We start from the raw sequence: 22,467 nt of genomic DNA on the forward strand, positions 1-22,467 counted from the left end.
GATTGTGAATCATTGAGAACAAGGCAAAGTGAAAAGAACACCATATACAGAAAATCCAATAAAATATTTTAAGAAGTGACCATAATAATAATAATAATAATAATACAATTTAACAAATGTAAAAGAACGTTAAAAATATTATGAATGAGTTGTTATAGTTGTTAAACCTGCATCTGTTTACTTCAATTCATCAAATTTTGGGGGATCCTCCATTCAAGGCAACACAGGGTGAGGAACTGATATAAAAAAACTGACATAAAATGTAATTTTATGGGAGAAGTAAAGTCAGGCTACCTGCATCCAGACAACAAACCTGTTGATCTCAGAGGGGGACGTGGCTGTCCTCTCTGCAGATCAGCAGCAGCCTAATACAAGAGGGGGGTTTGTAATGTCACTGGTTATTATGTCCCTCCTAAATGTGGTGAATAATCTCTGTGACAGGCTGGAAAACACTTTGTGTGTAGTGAGGTTTTCATTCCAGCGCTGCAAGGCTCTGCTGCGGTTGTCTGTAAAGAATTATGTTGTTGTTGTTGTTCAAATATGTTTGTTGAGTTTTAAGAAAGTAAAAAATCTGCAATGAACATCAAAGAATGTACAAAACATGCAAAACTCTGCATCCCACCCACCCCCTCCTGGGAAACTACAAACTAAGAGAAAAAAATAATTAAATTAATTAAGTAAAGTAATAATAAAAATAATAATCCTATTAGTAAAATCTTAATAATACCAGTGAATATAAACAAAATAAATACAGTAAAAAATTTTTTTATAAAAATCACTCCTACAAAACAAACAATATATATATATACATAATTGATTAATTAAAATTAAATAATAATAATAATAATTAAAGGTTTTTTCAGCTATTCTTATATATTTTATTGTTATATTTTTATATATTTTGGGGCAGCTCTGTTATAATACTAGTGCAGTGCCTGTAGGAAGTATGTATTCATACATTACATGCCAAACTACAACGTCTGCAACTCCATAAAACACTTACTTTTCATAAGGTACCACACCATCCAGCACATACACATTGAACATTGATATTCGCTGGAAACTATTTGAATATTATTGGAAATTTGAACCTTGTAGCGCACTTTAAAACTCCTAAAGCTAGGTAGGCTAACTAGACTTACAGATGAGATGAGTCAGGGTGTAAATCCAGAGTGAATTGTGTTACTGACCAGGTGTAGGCCTATCACACAATGGGGCGGAGCTAAACTAAAAGGCGTCCGATCGAAAACAGTGCAATGCCGCAACACGTCTTACGTAAATAATGACACCTTCGTGCCATGCACAAGCCACATACGAAATCTTAGGTCAGTCTGACTAACGGTCAGCGAGATATGCCCTAGACCAGCAGCGGTTCCGAAACTTTTTTAGCCGCGCACCCCTTTCTATGTCCCAACCGCACCCCCAATCCCCCACACCTTCAAAAAAAAAATGCAATAAGCTTTTTCATAGCCATATTAAAGGCGGCATGTTTAATCATGTTTAAATAACCAGAACACACATATAATAAAATAATCATAATCACAACAATGCACTCTTGCATTTGAATTCATCTGAACACAGTTTCAATATAATGCAACAAAGTTATGTGCAAGCTTTCACTTTTGAGAGCAAAGAGGATGATGACAGGCTCAGGATCAGGGGCAGAAAGCAGATAAGTTGGGAAAATGTTATAATATTTTGAGCCACGTTGAACAAAAGTTGCAGCAAGTTTGAATGAGCGAGGAGCTAAAACAACCCCGTCATCATAACACAGGTTGGAAAAATGGAAGAAGATAACTTCTTCTACGTTTCATTTTAAGATGAAGTGCACACACACACACACACACACACACACACACACACGCTTCTTGCTTTTATAGATAGATGTCTGTGGTCACAGCTACATGAGCTGGAGAATCAACTTCCTTTGGTCTTGAGACATTTAAATTAAAACATCTGAAGTCAAAGTCTCCGCCACATATTCACACGTGTTCCTGCGTTATCTCCTGCGACTCCCTCTCATCGTTTCACAGCTCAACACTGTTCAACAACAGTAGCCCTGATAATAGTGTTATCACAGTGGTTATGAGAGGGAGTTTGTTGTGACAGATGTGTCCCTGTGAACTTTATAAAAGAGCACAGTTAACGGTTGTATTCAAACATCCGAGAGGACTGCACATCATATACACAAATATAAATTATATTTTTTGTTTCTCTCATTTTGAAGCAGCACTATAAACTGCTAACATCATCTCTACATGCTCTGTGTGCCAGACAGTTGCTATTCCCAGAGCCAATTACCATGCAGGTGGTATAACAGCTCCGGCTCTCTTCTTCAGGAAATTAATTCACACAGTACAGTTATTATAGGTTCATTTGTTAGGATGTACAAAACTCGATATGGTTTAAAATGAAGCCACTTTAAGATGATTATTTTTATACCTTTTAGAAGAACGGCACAATCTGCAGCCTGATGGGACTGCAGGCATACATAATTTCTCTGATTCAGGGTGCTGGGATAGTATTTCACCAGCATGCACATTTATTTCTGCTGACAGGTTCAATACTGGTTTGTCCCCTCTCATGTGTGAATGTGGATATGCCCGTGCTTAACCTTGGATGTTTATGAGGTTGTTTTCCCTGTTATTGAATTTGTTTGTGAGGCCCCCACTTACACAGACATCATAATTCTCTTTTATCAATCTTTAACCTTTTGAATTTTCTTCTAGAAATGTTAACAATGTAAATTAGACTCTGTGTGGTTTTCTTTCTGAACCAGATGTTTGTACAACTGTTCTCTCTCTGCATTGTCTCCCAGCTGTGCTTTCTAGAACTGTTTGCCTTACTGGTGACGTCAAGGATGTTTGTGTCACCTTCAGTCCTATACGTGTCGTCTCCTTTTGTTCCGCTGTCACCTATTTTTGTTCTCCTTTTACACCTTTTTAAACCAGTGTTAACAGCCTCATGGTACAGATTGGAAGCTGCACCTTCTAGGATGTTGAGAAGGGTGATGTCACCCTATTAAAAAAACAATTAGATTAATTAAGTAAAGTAATAATAAAAAATAATAATGCTGTTAGTAAAATCTCAAGAATACCAGTAAAAATAGATCGATAAATACAGTAAAAAAAAAAACACACACAAAATAAAAAAGATAAATAAAATAATTAATTAATTTAAATTAAAATAATAATAATAATAATAATAATAATAATAATAATAATAAATGATAATGATAATGATAATAATAATAAAATAAAAAAAATAAAAAATTAAAAATAATAATAATAATTATAATTATAATTATTATTATTATTATTATTATTATTATTATTATTATTAAGGGTTGAAAATCAATATTTTATTGTTATATTCATATATATTTTGGGGCAGCTCTGTTTAATATTATATTTGTGCTTTTGTACAGTATGTCTGTGGTTGCAGCTGCATCAGCTGGAGAATTTACTTCCTTTTATTTTGAGACATTTAAATTAAAACATCTGAAGTCAAAGTCTCTGCCACTTATTCATCTTTGTTTCTGCGTTATCTCCTCCGACTCCCTCTTATCTTGAAGGGAGAAGGATGTTATCAGCCTATTAAATGGGCTGCTACAGATTACATACAGGTTCATACTTGTATTTTGGGTTTTGACTAGAACACGCTTTAATGTTCAAAAAATATATTGGTTTTCTCATACTGTCTGTGTGAATAGACCTGTATTCCCAGTCTGCTTTGGTGGCTTACAACAAAAATATGACGCATATTTGCAAATGTAGCTCTCAAGCTGTGGGTGGAGATACTCAGATATGGGGGCGGTATATTATAATGACCCTGCACGTAATTTAGGAAGGGGAGCCAAATCTGAATTTGAATCTGAATCTTTCTGATAGGCAGCCCACAAAAAGTGGCCACTTGCAACAAAATCCCTCTATGGCCCTAAAAGGATTTTCTCCATTGACCACAATAGTAAAAGACACATCTAGACAGGAAACCTTGAAATGCATACATTATGACTTTTTATATCATGAACTTTTTATCCATGAAGGTTTTATGTTTGTAAAATGTTCCTTGAGCCGAGAAAACTATTTTTAAATCTGTGACATCATTGTAATGTTAAGTCTATGGGCTGAGCAGTTCTTATAATACATCCATTATGACGACCATCTGCACCTGCTGAGCCATTTGCATGTGGTAATAACAACTAATAATGGCAATTTAATGGGCTGGTAACATTTGAAACAGGTGCACCTTAACGTTCATAATCTTCAATCAATCAATCAAACTTTATTTATATTGCGCTTTTCATACATAGAAATGAAACACAAAGTGCTTTACAAAAAATAAGAATAAAAACAGACAATAAAAATGACAAAACCCACCCCTCCCATCCCCACATACACATCTGTATGTACACACACACACACACACACACACACACACACACACATAGACACGCACGCACACAAACACACACTCAGACTCACACACAGCACATATTGATTAACAGTCTTCTCTTCCTCTCTTCACCTTCTCTTCGTCATTCCTCGTATTTTTCACACTCTTCCTCCTCTCCTTTTGTCCCTTTAACAGTCTCCTCCTCTCCCTGTTCTCCTTTAGGAGCTGCTGTTCAGCGTATGTGCCCTGAACGTCATCTCCACCATTGTGTGTGCTCTGGCCACCGCCATGTGCTGCATGCAGATGGTCTCGACTGATGTGCTGCAGATGGTGAGTGTGATGGACGCGCACACGACAACAATGGCCGACTTTATTTTCCTTTCAGTGGCCATCCTGCCAAAAATAAAAATCATTTTTTAGTCTGAAGATCATCAGGTCAGATAAACAGAAGCAGCTCAGGAATGATGCGCCCAGCTTTATCTGTCTTGAGATAGTGGAGAATAATGTTTGAGTTTTGGTTGAGTCATCCTGCTTGGTAAATACAAGTGAATACAAACATACACAGTGAAGGTCAATTGCCACGGGGCCTCTCTCAGTGTCCGCCTGCATCTCAATAATATGTTGAATTTGAAGAAAACAGCTCAACATCTCATTGGATTTTCTCCTCAAAGGGACAGCGTCCTCATTGTGACCCTCTTTTGTCATTTTATGTGGAACAATGAAACTATTACCGAAAGCTAAATGCTTTCAGTCATGAGGGAAATTAGCATGGCCAAGCTCCCTTTGTGTTCCACACCAACAATAGTTATTTCATGCCTCTAAACACATCAGCAACTGGAAAGGTAGAGCCACACTGCCAACTCCATCCCACATATGAAATGGCTTTGCAGTAATATTTGATTCAAGAGCCTTTTACACATTTTATGAGCTCTGTTGTAAATTTTGTGCATGCTGAAACTAGTCTGGGTATTAAAACTGGTGCTCTTGGCTGAATGTGAAGCTCGTTCATAAACAGGTTGATGTGGCAGGAAATCAGCAGTAATCTCGGCTATATAGCAGCTAGTAAAATCAATAAAGTTGAACTCAGAGTGCAGCGTTACATTAGTTTCATTTCCATGTGGCTCACAAGTCAAAACAAAGATTCAAATGTAAATCTGACATGCTTTAATTAATATTTTTGTATCAGCGCATGTATGCATGTGAAAGGAATCAGTCATGGTGATGAGCCTGCAGAATATTATCACCAGTTTCCCTCAGCTCTATGGAGCTTTTTTTGCAAAGGTTTCAGCTCATTCTTTTGGTTTTCAAGACCACAAATTAAGTTTTCTCTCACTGCTCTCATCAGTTTAGCCTGAGTTGGCTGTTTTCTTAGAAAAATACCTATATTTTTTTACCTGCTCTGCACCAAACAGCACTCAAACAAAGTTAGAGCCTCGCTGGTGAACACATTGGAGCATTATGCAGAGGTCAATTTACTGTTAAATTTAGGGACTAATTTATGGAATCCTTTTTCCCATCTGACAAAGAACTCCATCTCTATAAAATGTTTCAAAAGATGTCTAAAAGCCCATTTAACTGCTGTTTTAAAATTCTAATTCACACACAAATACACATTATATCATGTTCATTTTTGTTTTTAAATTATTTTTGTTATTGTCATTATAACTTGTTGTTGATGTCATACATATGTTATTTCTATTATCAGTTTATTACTTTCTTATAACTATGACATTTTAGGTGGAGGCTTTAAATAAGCCCATCTGGGTTTTCTGCCTCTCCCTGTACTTTACACTGTATGTTATCTTTGTCATTTTATGTAATTATAACTGTGCAAATAAACCTAAACAGCTAAATGTTTCCCCCAGCAGTTGGTGGAGACCAAAACAGAGTTAGAAGGAGCGTCAAACCATTGTCATGTTTCAGTTTATATGATATATTTGGAGAGTTAGCTCCATTATTTCATCATTATCCTATGAATGTCCAACATGAGCAATCACTGCACCTGTATAAGCCCCAACAGTGAAGAACACATTTAAACAAAATTCCTTGGTTAGGTTTTGGAAAAGATCACGGTTTGTTTGTTAAACTATTAAAGTTCAATAGTCTGGGGCAGGACGCAAACATTGGACATTGTTTGACCCATCTCTTTACACTACATCACCTCATTTAATTCCCAGTGGTTTCTGCTTCAGTGGCCCAATTTTAGATGATGAAGCTGCAGACAAGTCGTTCTTAGTGCTCTTACTGTCTAGACCTGTGGATAACCGTAGATATTTATGCATTTTGGTGTTAATTAATGAATTAATAATTAATGTGAATGATCAGTGAGAGCAGTTTTTTTTGTTTATCTGTAATTACATGTCTTAAAGACATGACCTGAATGTATCAAAGTAGAAAGTTACAGTATTTGATAAGGGAAAACACCTAAGAAGACAGAAAAAGCTGAAAAAACACTCTAAAAAACTGAAGTGGCTGAACATGGTGGTGCCTTTTAATATTGCTTCACACAGAGAGAAAAGGCAAATAACATTTATTTATGTAGCACCTTTCAACAACAAGGCAATTCAAAAGGCTTCAAATAACTCAGAAAAACATTAAGAAACTATATGAAAGAAACACAAGGTAATATAAAAAGACATATAAATAGGATTGAAAAAAAGAGCAAAACAAAATAGGAAGATACAGTAAAATAGAATAAGACAAATCCAACAGTAGAATAAGTAAAAGATAAAGGATAAAAGCAGTGTGTCTTATCTCTAACAGTCTGGGAGAGTTTCCGAGAGTGGCCCAGTTTTCCCATTTACCACAAGAGGTGTTAACCTTTTATTTAGCTCAGTAAATTTAGCCGAGTCAATAGCAGCAGTGGCAGCCTGGAGATTAGAGAAGCAGGCTGGCTGTGACTGGAAAGTTGTCCCACTTAGAAACGTCTGAGCGAAGAAAGTAAATGAGCAGCGCTGCTGTCGAGGTGTCCCTGGGCAAGGCACTTGACTCACAGTTGCTGCAGTGAAGCTCGTTCAGTGGCCAACAAGCACAGATGGGAATAAAAAACACCGGAGAGGAGCTCAGTCATGCCTCCCTGGATGAAGTATGGTCCAAAAATAATGAATAAACAACTAAGAACTGTAATAAAAGTCTGATAATGGTTGTTTTTATGTTGTTTTTCAGTTTATGCCACACAGAGCGCGCGCCCTAAACGCTGACTGTATGACCCCCCATGGAACCATCCTGCACCAAACACTGGACTTTGATGAGTTTATTCCTCCCATCCCCCCACCACCCTACTACCCCCCGGAGTACACCTGCACCCCCTCAATGGACGGACAGAGGTGAGAGGCACAGCACGACTCATCAGCATCACATCTTCGCTCAGTAACACAAAGTGCTCTGTGCTCCACAAACTCTGATTTTTGGATTCCTTTCAGGGAAGACACAATAAAAGTTGTAATTTTTTTTTATAAATATAGTCCAAAGTTTTGCAATTACACACATGAGTCTATTTGAAAATAGGAACTCCCTTTGGAAATGAAAAATGCCTTGTAGCTCAAAATACTCTTGTTAGAGAGAAGCTCAGAAAACTCTTTGTTTTCCAATGACAACATTAAAGTATAATGTCTTCTACTGAGTGGATAGCCACAGCTATTACTAAACCTTTATTAGACAATTAGAATGAATGAACTGCACTCACCAGCCACTCTATTAGCAAGCAAGGTGTACCTAATAAAGTGGCGGTGTGGTCTGCTGCTTCAAAGTTGGTAATGTTGTGCGTTCAGAGCAGGCGGCAACTTCCGGGTCTGAGCAGGGAGGCAAACCAGGAAGTGCCTTAAGCTGCATTCTACCAAAAATTCCAGCAGGGGGCGCTAAGTGTGGCTGCAAAAGCATTTCTGTCCATTGATTTCAATGCAAAATGAGAAAATTTCTCACTTGATTTATTACCTTAGAAATATTTTTTAGGACAACACTATAGTCTCAATCACTAGTAAAAAATCTTCTTCAAGACAATTTGATGTTAATAGATCAAAAAAAGGCCCCATTTAGAAGAAAATAGAAGATAAAGAATCGTATGATTTGGGGCGGGGCTACCTTCGATTGACAGGTCACTAACAAGGCGAGCAGTCATCAGGAGAGAAGCAGAACAATGCGTATCCACGGCAACGTGTCAATAAAGTTATATATAACGGTATATACATATAAAAAAGTTTACCGCTTTGGTCTCATAACATTGACCCTTTCACTGTATTTTCACTGAATGACATGTTTTGTTCATTTAAAATGTCTTGTTCAGTGTTTAGTTGGACTAATAGACACTCCATGGAGTCCACAAAACAATGGGTGACGTCACCGTCGGTCACTGTGTCCATTATTTATACTGCCTATGGTTCAGAGATGTTCTTCTGCATACCTTGGTTATAACGAGTGGTTATTTGAGTTACTTTATCATCTCGAACCAGTCTATCTATTCTCCTCTGACCTCTGGCATCAACAAGGCATTTTGTCCCAGAGAACTGCAGCTCACTAGACATTTTCTCTTTTTAAGACCATTCTCTGGAAACCCTAGAGCTGGTTGTTAGATCAGCAGTAAGTGAAATACTCAGACCAGTCCGTCTGGCACCAATAACCATGCCTCGTTCAAAGTCACTTAAATCATCTTTCTTCCCCATTATGATGCTCAGTTTGAACTTCAGCAGCTCGTCTTCACCATGTCTTCGGCCTAAATGCATTGAGTTGCTGCCATGTAATTGGCTGATTAGATATTTGCGTAAAACAAGCAGTTGAACAGGTGTACCTAATAAAGTGGCTGGTGACTGTACAAAATGGTGAATATTCAGATGCCAAGAGCAACATTTGCCTCCAAAGACAAACCCCCAAATCCATCACATGAAGCAGCAGTGGCATGTGTCTGTTTACTCTCGGACTGTGACCATCACATATGGTCTTATCATCCATGGTCAGCTCGCAGCATTTCCCCCCATTAAGCAGCTGCGACATCCCTGATTCTCAGCTGCTGTGGAAGATGGGTCCACCCCTCCCTCATCACTACCTTCATTTTCTCAACCTTGCCAGAGAAAACGCTGCCGCTGTAGCCATTTGGCAGGAAGCCACATCTGTTTGTCAATTACGCCATAAATATAAACAAGGCAGAGGAAGCATTTATGGCGTCCCTGCCCAGGGCCAGGGATGTGTCATGACATCATCATGCCTCGGATGATTGGTGGAAACTCTCAGGTTGTATTTCATGCTCTGCCACTTTAGAGGAGAATGGGGTTGTAATTAAAAGATATGACTGCACGCATGGCTGCTTATTCTTAATTGGCACCACATGAAACAGAGGTGGTGCTCATAGAATAAAACACTACTCGAATATATATCGTCTGGATTGGAGTGTTGGGCACAAGAGGATATTTTTCATCCTTTCTTTCTACACATTTTTATTAGACAATATAGTGTCATTTTCACTTGGACGGGATTGATTTAGACCGTTCAGACATGCTGTGTCAGTCTTTATAAACTGCATGAGGAGCTCTTTTTTTCTCTTCTCACCACTCTTTATATTCCAGCTATTTGAGATGTGATTTGGATGTTTATTTTGTTTTTTATTGTTTGATTGAATCTCTGCTGTTCTGCCCCTGACAGAGGTCTGCACCTGGACTTCCCCCACTCTCCCTTCAGTGCCATCTATGGAGTGCCCATCAACAGCCCAGGGACTCTGTACCCAACTGACCTGCCTCCGCCGTACGAGTCTGTGGTGGGACAGACTCCCGCCAGCCAGGTGAGAGCTGTCTCATTTGTTTGCTTCCAAAAAGGGATGAGGCCAATCATGGGTCAGCTACAATCCTACAATTCTACAATGTCATTTAGCAGACAGCGCTTTTATCCAAAGCGACGTACTAATGAGAGTAATACAACATAAGCGAGGATGAAGTCAAGAAAAATAGCAAGAGTCAGAGCCGTGGGTTGAGTTCTAGTCCATTAGGACACAAGTGCTTTATAGGTCGCTAGAGCGGTCAGTGTGATACTTGTCGTAGTCGTCAGTGTAGATCAGGGATGGGCAACTGGAGGCCCGGGGGCCGCATAAGGCCCGCACCCTCACTTGAAGTGGCCCTCAGTACAACTACATGCATTTGAGCATGAAATCTTAAAAGTGCAGTGTAAAAACGAACAAAATTACTACAATTAATGTTGGTCTGCTGTTCTTGCACTGATAAAAAAATAAATCACAGTAACTGGTTATTTTTGATTTGCTTCAAACCTTTTGTATTCCTATTTATACTGTTATACATGCATTTGAGCATTAAATATGTTAAGTTACTGCACTGTAAACATATTTAAAATTGCAGTTTCATCATATCTGGTTAAGTGCACGGTCCTATGTGTGGCCCTGTGGTAGTGTCAATGAACAATTGTGGCCCCCTCCAGCATTTAGGTTGCCCATCCCTGGTGTAGATCAAGAGTGAAGGTATTCAGTTCATTTCAGCTATCTTCTTTAACCTCTTACTGTTCAAATACCTTTTTGGTGGTTGTTGGTGGTTCAACAATAAATGCTACATAGAAGTTGTGAACATCATCTGAAAGCTGAAACCTGAAGATTAATTTGAGATGCAGCTCAGCACTGTGTGTCCAGTCGTTCTGGTCAAAAATATCTAATAAAAATGACGTAATTATTTATTTATTGAAGCCTATTATGGTGAATAAAGGGTCATAACATTAGAGTACACTTTCTAAAGTCCAGTCCAGGTTCAACTGTGTCCCAGAAGTTGCTGCAGCAATTTTAGGTTGATACCATTTGCTACACACATTTGGTGCTCAATAATGCAATTTTTTTCATAGCGGGAATGGACAAAAATGCTCAGAGAAAACCTCCAGAATATTACATCAATATATAAAGACCCATGGAACAACATAGAAGAATCCATGCTGAGATTTGGGTTCAAAAACTTTGGTCATTTTGGAGATTTCTGTATTTTAAGCGATTGGATGATGAGCACTTCTGTTCTGCTGAGAACTGCTGAGAAACCCTCTTATTGTCAATATACGTAGGAAAGCTATACATCCTCTGAATGCCCCAGGTCTCTAGTTTGTGGTTGTAAAGTTCATGAGGCTGTGATTATCCTCCAGGTCACAGCAGCTCATTTTATACAGAGAGGTCGAGACTCAAGAAATGTCCTCACTGCAATGAACTGGCTACTACTGATGACTCACATCATCCCACATGAAGAAAACTGCTCCTCCACAAGAGTCTCAGCTTTCCACTGATACCCATTTTATATAATTTAAAGCCTGTTCAGAGACCTCAGTATGCACAAATATTCAAATACAGTAGGCGGAAATGGCAAATTTGTGCTACATGAGAAAAACTATGTGGTTTTAGCCTTTAACTGCATGTTATCAGCATGTATGTAAAGAGGAGACTTGTGGGAACACAGAGAGACTATTTTCATTGAGATAGCATGACGTCAGAGGTCACATGACTGCTTTGAAAATCGCCAAAATAGCATAACTTTGCAGCGTTAGATTCCTTAGATCTTCTAGTTTCATATGATATCATTATATTTAGTATAATCCTAAAATTGAGCCCGCTACAGCCTCCGGGGGAAAAGATGTGGTTTATAATCCTGTTAAAAAATTCCAATAAGCATTGTTTATATTTCATTAATAACTCCATTACTGAACTTTCCAATCCATATTTAGTACAATAGTTTTCTTTACCTCTCACAGATCATGGTTCAATGAGGATAATTCACTCATTTTTCATAAAAATGCATGTTAAAGCTTTTTTTTTATGTACATTGGAAAGACAATGACAACATATACAATACAATAGTTTTACATGACTTATATTTTTTAAATTTTTATTTTTATGAAAAAATACTTTTAACGATTTTTTTTTTTTTTTTTAAACTTTGAAATGGGTCAATTTGACCCGCAACATAACAGGAGGGTTAAATAAACATGAATACATTTATAGTAGCTCTAGCTCTGTCAGACTGGACTTATTGGCACATCAACGCTGTGAGCTGAATACTAACATCAGCATGATGCAGTGGATCCTCATGAACGGGTTGCTGTGTTATCCTATGAAATATACGACCGTTCTATTTAATGTTGTGAAACATTTTATGTGAAATATGTGAGATGTTTCGCTATAAACCGAAGTAGTGGAGAAATGGAAAATTTGACCTGATGATGGCACCAGATGAAAAGTCAGAGCATCACCAACGTGATTACACTTCATCCCTTGGGGAACATAAATGTCTGTACCAAATTTCATGACCATCCATCCAATAGCTGTGAAGGTATTTCACCTGAAACCTTAAATGTCAACTTTATGGTTCTGTTCAAGAAAAGTTAGAAGATCAAAGTCATTCGGATTGATAGTCCGAGAACCAAGAGTTACTGTTGCCCACGCATGTAGTAGATGTTGAGATATTTCATACGATAAGTGGATATTTTGACCTGCTTGTTGTGCAACAGGAAAGTCAGGGATCATCAAAGTCATTAGGGTTCATCCTCTGGGGACCATAAACGTCTCTGCAAACTTTCATGGCAATCCATCCAGTGGTGGTTAGATATTTCTGGACCAATTGACAGACCAACACAGCAGCAGTTCCTGCATGAAACCAGAAAAAAAACCAACAAATTTAATGTTTTCGCCATTATTTTACAGTTTAGGTTGACAGAGAGAGGGGGGAGATAAAACATCCAGCAAATAATCCTTCAAACAATGACACATTATGGACTAAATATTCTTTAAACAGTTTTCTGTGCACCTTATGATGGTTAGATGATCATAAGTGAATTGCATAAAAATGAAGTCGTTTTATCAAAAATTGAAGCCTTTTAAATTTTGATAAGACAGCCTTCAAAACAAGGGGATTTAAAGGTTAAGCCAAAGTGACTTGAAAGTCTAAAAAATGAATAATACAATATTATAGACCAGACATCTCAGTGTATCTAATCAACCCAATCAACTTGTCAGATGTTCTTGGCATCTTAATGGTTTTGCTACTGTATTCATCTTCTGTCTGTATTGTGAGAAGTTGCCTGTCAATTTCATCCGATTATTTATCTGCTGTTTCAGATTTACTGAGGCGGTCTCCCTTGACAGTCATGTTGAACCGATCGCAGTTTTTTCATGCTGAGGCTTTGCTGCATCTCATTGTTCACAGCTAAAAATAACTGTCTAATGTGCAAGCAAATCCCTTTATCTTCCATTATATTCTCAGCATCGTTTAACACCTTAGGCTTTCAATCCCCTGTTTCCATTATACATGTTAATCCATGGTTCTCTTCATAGTGTCCTTCAAAAAGGAATAAGCAGAAGGTTTTCCAGCCTGCAATAGATTAGCAGGAGTTGCTGTAAATAACTAAGGGAAGCGGGCAGTGATTGATTTATTCAGTTCGAGAACAGTCAGTGAGCAGAATAAACTCAGCCGACGATTTCAGACTAAAGATCTGCATGATGTGAAGTTATATGAGCGTATATGTGTCACATACTGTACCCCAGTGAATCTAATTAAAGCTTCTTATTCAACACTACATGACACAGTATCTTCCTTTAAAGTGAGACATTTCTGTGGGTGTGCCGTGGTCTTATAGAGCCCTCTACAGACCAACTGTGGTGTTGAAGCCACACTGCTACTTTTATGCATCACAGTATATGCAAAATATTCAGCATCCGCTCAATTTATTCTATGCACATAGTGCTTTTATGTTGCCTGTCTTCAATAATAATTTCCTCTTCGCAGGTCACGACTAGCATAGAGCAGCAGGCTACTGGATCCAGTCTGTGTGAGAGAAACACGACTGCAGGACTCAGCACGCAGGGTAAGGACGGACAAGACTGCAGTCAACATCACAGGCAGATGTCTTTGTCTTCTAGTTGTAACAATAGGAATTATTGTTAAGTTATATGTTCCCTAGGAACCATTGTTTATGGTGCAGCAGAGCTGATAAACCAAAATATGTTGTTGAAACATGCAGTGGCGGTACTAGACCAATTTTACTGTGGGGGCCAAGGAGGGGCCAATGTTTAATCAGAGGGGCACATTAGCAAATTAACAAATGGCAAAGATGATATTTAAGCATTCAAAATCTTTATTTTTGCTTATTTAAACATCTGATTTAAGTATATTTGGAATATACAAATACATTGATTTAAATAATGAGACTCATCAACAATAACAGTTTTTTTTTGTATGACAATGGCATTTCTCATTTTTGTGCACAATCACTTTTTTATTTTGAAATTGCAGTACAGTCAGAATGATCTTATATGTAGTATATATAGTCCTATATATATATATGTATATATATATATATATATATATATATATATATATATATATATATATATATATATATATATATATATATATATATATATAGACACACACACACACACACACACACACACACACACAATATTTTATTGCACATTTAAACTATTATACAATGGACACATTCTGGGTTCCTCTTGTGTACAATGAAATATTGTTTGAACAAAAAAAAGGTTAGAATTGTTCCATTGTTCATCATTATAAATTGATCATTTTATTATTAATTTGACACAGGGGCCACAACAGGGGCCAAAGGCTTCTTCACAGGGGCAGTGGCCCCTGTTAGCTCCTGTGTAGAACCGCCACTGAACATGGACTGTTTTGAGTGATGCAGCTGAGAGTAACAGAGTTGCTGCCGGAGGTTTTCATTAAACTATGACCCAGTTGGGTTTAAATAAGAAATTCTGTAGGCCTTGTTTGTGTTAGAGAACAGAATTACCACTAGTGGTCATGTTGTTGTTGTTGTTGTTGTTCTCAGCCTCGGTGGACAGTGCCTCCCTGATGGTGTCTGAGGTGGCTGATCAGGACCAGACTTGCTCCTCGGAGGACTTGTGCTCCCTGGAGGTCCAAGGCTCTGACTCCTCCCCCTATGGCACGCCCCACACCGCCCCCATCGACGGAAGCTGCAACAGCCTGGAACTTTGCACTCGTGACCATCGAGGCCGGCCGAACACTGACGCTCGCCCCAGTGACACGGGCTACAGCGAGTCCTCGCACACCCAGGAGTCTCTGGAGCGCTCTCCGGACTGGTCCTCGGAAAACTTTAGCAATCTGGACCAGGAGGATTCTGCAGACAACACACACCCGTGTGAGGAACTCAGGGCTTCAATGCACATTTGTGACGAGCTCGCATCAGCCAAACATTTACCAGAGGAGCCACCTAAAGCGCCAACACACTCCCTCATTAAAGCCCGAATGATGAGCCGGAAGCTGACGCTCCCCGTCACCATCCCCCCGCCGCCGCAGCCCTGCTCCCCCACCTCCGTGGCCTCCTCTGGTGGGACTTCTGCCATCAGTCCTATGGCTCCTTCTCTTTCCCCTTCCCCTCCCAGCAGGCCGCGCGGCCCCAGGCTGTGTTTCAGTGTTTGGTCACCCTCCTCTGCATCGCAGCCCCCCTCTACCTCAGCCCAAAGTGGCTATTTGCCCTCAGAGAGGCCTCGGGGGCTCCGAGCAGCCAGGAGGTACCGCAAACTGGCACGCATAGTCCGTTCCACCAGTGACCCTATCTCCTGCTCCTCTACTACAGGAAGTGAGTGCGGCAGGTTTTATACCATACATTTGAATATTACATGAGTGGTGAGCCTTTTAGAGCTGAAATGATTAGTCAACTAATCCATCATTTTTCATGCAAAAAGTGCAAATCATTCTCTGGTTCCAGATTTTCAATGTGAGCATTCAGTGCTTTTTCTCTGTTTAATTAGATTGTAGGAAAAAAAGACCATCACTGGGTTTTTAAATGTTGAGCGGTCAAAGTAAGACCTTTAAAAACTCTGAGAACTTGTGATTTTATTGACTAATGTTTAGTCATTAATAGCTGATTAAACAAGAACATAATCAGCAGGCTAAGTGATAATGAAAGTAATCATTAGTGGCAGCCCTACAGCCTTCCCTTGTCAATAAGCAATGGTGAATCACTAACCAGCATCAGCTCCTTTCTGCCTCGTTGCCCACACTAAGTTTCTTGTCTCCCTCTGCAGGAGAAAATAGTGGCTGCGCCTCTGCGAACCACCCTGCTGCTGAAGATTCAACTCATACATCTCCAGAGCAAGGTACCATCAAAGAAACTCTTATCTTATTTTGTAAAACAATATTAGATTTAATTTGAAAAAAACAGATAATACTGTTTTTATTTTTGCAATCCATGGCCTAATCAATGAAAAAGCTGTTGGGTAGTTTCAATAATATATATATATATTTATTATTATTATTATTATTATATACCTTGAATGTGTATATTTACTCTGCAATCAAGGAAAAACAATGAATATGTCCTTAGTTTATTCATAATGGCTTTTATTTGTTTTCATTAGACCTGAGGGACAATCTGACAATCTGTTTGTAGAGCTAATATTTGATGACCTGGGAACAAGATTTAAAAAATTGATATCTTTCTCCAGAGTCAGATAGTGCACCTTTCATTTTTCAACTAAACTGAAGGATTTAATATTCCTTAAATAAACCATTTGAAACCTCATTGGGCCCACTGGATTATCTAAAAAAAAATGCATTAGCTCTAAAACAATTATAACTGAGCTGATAATGAAAATGTGTTACGTCAGTGACTGAGAAAACTGTGATTTCACTTCACTCAAAGCACTTAATCCACAGGTATTAGCCTTGATATTAAGAATTATGTGTGATTCCACGTGTTTCTCTTCTCTGTTTTATCTTCAGAGCCAACAGATGTTACAACAGGTGTAGTTGGAGCTAAACCTGGTCACTTAAGTGTCAGGAAGCAGCAAAAGGAAGGCAGGAAAGTTGACATCCAGCTTAAGCCCCGCGCCCTGCACACACACTCCTCCAACGAACGCCCTCACTCCCTGGCTGACTTTAAGATGTACAAAGACACCAAAGTACTGGTGGCCAAGTTCCTGGAGCATTCCAGCTGCAGTCTACCTCCTGAAGTCCAGCAGGTTGTCAACAACATCAAGTGTGTCATCAAATCGGATGAGAAACACATGGAGGAGGCCATTTTTAGTGCCAATGTCATAGATCAGGTAACTGAATTAAACAGTGTGAAAATTCCAGATAGTGTCATGCAAACAAGCAGTTTGTTGGCACGTTTCTCGTTTTGTTGTTGAGCAGCAGCCATCAAGTCTAAGGCCCAGTTTACACAAAGGGAAAACGCAGATATTTGCATGTGGTTTGGCCTCTCATTTACATGAAAACCCAGTTTTTATCAAAGAAAACCATTATTTCTAAAAACTCCGGGCAAAGTGGAGAATTTGGAAATCTCCGGTCATGTCAACTGGGAGAAACGGGGTTTTAGGTTCTCACTCTCATTCTATCTAGTTGTTTTGAAAGGAACAGGAAGTTGCTTGTGTTATTCGTTGTTGTTGATTCTGAGGATTCTGATTGGCTTGCATGGCTTCATCCTTCTCCCTACACCGCCGCCCATATAATAGGTTTGGCATACTTATAATGGCGATCGATGGCGTATTTATGCGGGTTGATGCAAATGACAACTTTTTTGAAAACAATGTTATGTGCACAATGTTATTTTTTAAAACGGAGGGGGAGAATATTAGTTTCTCTAAATATCCTGCTATGTATAAACGTGGCCTAAGTGAAGTCCAAGACCAGGTCTAGTCAAGTCTAATCGAGTCCTGTACTGTCATCTATAAACAAGATTGATTTATCTTCTAAAACTGATCCAATGCATCAAACCAGTGGAATCAGCCAATCAGGTAATGTTCTGTCAAAACGATCCCAAACCAGCAGCCAGGATCACCTTGACGCAAGTGCAAGACTGTGGTCTTGAGACTGGAATATAGACTAAAACTGGACTCAGCATACAAGACTATAAGTTCATCTAGTCATAGTGAGTCTGATCAAAGATTATGAGAGCAGTCATGGACCAGTCAGTAGTGACGTGACAGGTCTGAGGAATCTTACCTGCAGCTAAACATGTCCAAAACAAAATAATAATACCATTGATTTTAGAAAGAAGTCTTGCACCGCTTAAGGCAGGGGTCTCAAACTCAAATTACCTGGGGGCCGCTGGAGGCAGTATCAAAATTACCAAGAAAAGACACAAAATTACTTTTAAAAGACACAAAATTACTTTTAAAAGACACAAAATTATATAAAAAGACACAAAATGACCAAAAAAAGACACAAAATTACAAAAAAAACCCCCACAAAATTACCAAAAAAAATACACAAAATTACCAAAAAAAGACAACTTTTTTTTTTTTAAAAGACACAAAATAACCAAACAAAGACACAAAAATTACATTACATAACATTTCCACTTCTTCCGGTAACAACAACACGGCAGATAATAAACGGTCCGGTAGCAGCTGCCTTTCTTTTTGTTAACATCGTCATAGAAACAAGTAAAACAAAGCTCCAGCTGGAGCAATAAAGGGACCTTCCACACACAACACTGTAAAGTGCCATTCATATAAAACTCACATTAAACTTTCATATCAAGGTGGGGGCCACAAAATATCATCACGAGGGCCGCAATTGGCCCGCGGCCCGCAAGTTTAAGACCCATGGCATAAGGAAACTGTTAACTTTTAAAATCGACAAACCATGGTGACCATATTTTATTATGCTTTTATTGAGTCACTTTGATCCTTTTCTTTGGTGTCATGGTTTGGGAATTTGTCTTTGAAAAACAAAAACTCCTTGAACCAGATTGTCAGAAGGGTCAGTAAGCTAATTGGTGAGACACTTGGAGTCCCTGCACACCAGACAGGTACAGCGGTTAACTTCATCCAATATGAATGACGTCTCACATCCTCTACACTGTGAAGTTCAGCACCCTCCCTCTGGACGGAGGTTCAAGTTTCCAAAATGTCAAACAAATCGATACAAAAACAGTTTTATTCCCACGGCAGTCATTCCTATGAATAAGATGTTACAGCATACATAACAGCCTGTTTATCTGATGTCCTGAGACGAGAACAGGGTCGGCAACCTTTCCCATGAAAAGAGACATTTTTGGCCAAAAAACAGAAAGAAAAATCCCTCTGGAGCCACATCTTTGAGCCTTACAATGAAAGTAATTTGCCAATTTCTCACTGCAAATCAAGCAAATCACTCAGCGTGAAGCACTGGCAGTGAATGTAAAATCTGTCTTTTCTGTTGTAGCTAGTTTTGGCAAAAATGTATAGAAGAATATAAATGGTGAAGAGCCAGATGATCAAAGGCTATGATGCAATTGGAGGAGGCTATGGAGGAGGCTATGATGCAATTGCAAGTGGATTAAAGTGGATTAAATTGTAGATAAATTCCATATTTTATTTTTTTGTAAAAAAGACATAAAATAACACAAAAAGACACAAAAAGACTAAAAGAGAAATACAATTTCCAAGAAAAGACACAAAACTACCAATACATTCTGTAAAATGACCACACAAAAAACACAAATTACCAAAGAAGACACAAAATTACCAAAACAAAGTCATAAAAGACAGACAAAAGGCATAAAATGACCAAAAAAAAGACATAAAATGACACAAAAAGACCAAAAAGGCATAAAAGACCAACAAAAGACAAAATAACACAAGGAATGTGATCACATAACCAGATATGATAAAACTGCTATTTTAAATATGTTTACAGTGCACACTTAACATATTTCATGCTCAAATGCATGTATAACAGTATAAATAGGAATACAAAAGGTTTGAAGCAAATACGAAATAACCACTTACTGTGATTCTTTTTCAGTGCAACAACAGCAGCAACATTAATTGCAAGAAGTAATTTTGTGCATTTTTACACTGCACTTTTAAGATTTCATGCTCAAATGCATAGTTGTACTGAGGGCCACTTCAAGTGAGGGTGTGGGCCGTATGTGGCCCCCGGGCCTCCAGTTGCCCATCCCTGGAGTAAGTGTATCTCTCTTTCATTCTTTGTTGTGTTTTGTTGTTCAGGTGATGACTCAGCGTATTATCGGCAGCCCCAGGAAGCGCGGCCACGAGGATCTTCACCTTCAGAGCTGCGGTGCTTTGAGTTCGTCCCCTTCCATGCGCCGTCCAAAACACCTCCCACAGACAACCAGCGCCTCCACCAACCCACTGGACTCCCCCTCCTCTGAACAAAGCCTTGAGTGCAAAGAAACTATTCTCTGACCACTCTCCCAACGAGGACTCGGATCAGAACTCTGAGGGCATTTCAGAGTGCCGGTGCTGCAGCCACGCTGTGCTGTGTTTTGCAGCAGATGTCTGTAGAGTAATGGATAACTCTTCCAGCACTGAAAGATCATTTATTTTCACAGTGTGACTGCAGCACAGACACACTGAAATGGTCTCATACTGTATCTCCTAGTGCCCTGTGAGACCGTGCCAAGTCATCAGCAGAAATGGTAGCAAACTCAGACTGAGCCTGCCAGTGTCTGTAGTGGCTTCTTTCTCATCAGAAAAACAAAAAGAATGTTTCTCCCTCAGGGGATCTTTTCTACTCAGTTTCACCTCTCAAAAAAAACAAAAACAAACACACAACTGGTAAGTTTGGATCTGTGACTAAAAGACAAAGGAGATTGTGTCTATCAGAAATCCTCTTGTTCTCATAAGAAGCGGAAAGAAATATGTTTGTATTAAACTGTGAACTGAACGGACTGGGCATTACTAGCCATTGTTTGCAGACTTTGTGGAACTGTTACTGATAGGGTGGTGAATATTTTGTGGTGCCGCTGGTTCAAGAACATCACAGATGTGGATTATTTAACTTACCTCATTGTGTTACAATTCTTATCAGTGTTACAATAAAATATGAGTTTGTATCTCTTGGTTTGTATTCTTTTTTCAATCAATGTTTCTGGATCATGTATGTCAGTTTACATTTGAACGACTTATCGAAACACTGTACAAAACAATAGCACTTCCATAAATATAAATTTGGTGTTTGTTTCATTCAAGTGATTTTGCAGTTGATTGGAAGTATCTAATTATACCCAGTGATTTTTCTTTTAGTCAGTATTGGTAAGAATCTTTTTGTGACCACTGTTTTTCATGCCAGATCAACATGATTTCCCCCTTGCAGAATTACCTAAATTTGCTTATAATTGAAGCTCTAGAAATTCTAACAACAACCACTTGATGAAGGCTACAAAACCAGAGAATTACTGTAAGTGAGTTGATGAATACCAATTGTAACAATATGTGACCTTTAATCATAGGCTTTAATAAATGTTTTACAACATTTTATTCTCAGATAAGTTTCAAGGTCATTCAGAGAGGTTGAAAGAACAGATAGTCCTCGTAATTAACCGGGTGTTTGCATAGCATTGGTATTCAGCACCGGTCTTTCAAGTTAGTCAATTCACAGAATGCCTCTAGGCGGTTGTTGACACTAATCTGAGGAATAGTGTTAATATTACAAGCCAAAAGTCAGGCTGCAATGAATCTGCAAGTTTATTAAACAAAATTGCATTAAGACAGGTTTAGGGTTAGATTTACAGTAGATTACAGCCCCCCCAAAATTGCTTTCTCTTGCTGCATTTCCATTTAAAATTATGTTATTTTCTTTAAGGGAAAACAAATTTTCTCCACAAGAGAGTTTGAGTTTACACACCTGTTTTTTCTAAACTAAGGGTTTATCATGTTATTGAGAAATAAGGTATGCAAACTAGGTTTAAATGGACTAAATAAACATATTTCAAATACTGTCTGCAGTTGTAGGCTTTTGTTTTCAAGACTGACACGCCAACACTTAATAATATCTCAAATCTGGACCCTTATGTCATTATATCAGTTATCAGTGTAAAGTTGTCTTTCAGTGAGCAATGTACTTCCGGTCTTCGGCCACTGCTCGCGATATAAAATGTCACGTTTTAATATATGATTGTCGCCTTTCACTGTATTTCCAATAACCTTCTTCCATTTTTAAAGAAATACGTGTAGCCTAAGCCGTAAACCTTATTTACGCCAACCACAACCGCTTATCACACGCTTTTGTGGGCTGCTAATAACTCACTTCTGACTTTTATTTTGAAATTGTCATTTGCGCTTCGGGGCGGAAGTGGTGCAGACAGTTTGCAGTTAGCTTCACGCAGCAGCGCAGA

At 38.6% G+C, this 22,467-nt stretch overlaps 1 protein-coding gene across 1 annotated transcript in view; it reads left to right on the top strand.

Moving 5' to 3' along the window:
- fam189a1 (family with sequence similarity 189 member A1) overlaps nt 1–21,187 on the top strand; it is a 158,500-nt gene extending 137,313 nt beyond the window's left edge. Inside the window, exons 5-12 of the mRNA XM_059354913.1 lie at nt 4,618–4,725; nt 7,561–7,721; nt 10,027–10,162; nt 14,139–14,217; nt 15,208–15,978; nt 16,427–16,498; nt 17,124–17,446; nt 20,339–21,187. Coding sequence (XP_059210896.1) covers nt 4,618–4,725; nt 7,561–7,721; nt 10,027–10,162; nt 14,139–14,217; nt 15,208–15,978; nt 16,427–16,498; nt 17,124–17,446; nt 20,339–20,536 — 1,848 coding nt within the window. The 3' untranslated portion in view covers nt 20,537–21,187. The remainder of the gene's footprint in view (nt 1–4,617; nt 4,726–7,560; nt 7,722–10,026; nt 10,163–14,138; nt 14,218–15,207; nt 15,979–16,426; nt 16,499–17,123; nt 17,447–20,338) is intronic.
- The last annotated feature ends 1,280 nt before the right edge of the window (nt 21,188–22,467 follow it).

This window comes from Centropristis striata, chromosome 2, assembly GCF_030273125.1.
Source record: "Centropristis striata isolate RG_2023a ecotype Rhode Island chromosome 2, C.striata_1.0, whole genome shotgun sequence".
NCBI classification, from domain to species: Eukaryota; Metazoa; Chordata; class Actinopteri; order Perciformes; family Serranidae; genus Centropristis; species Centropristis striata.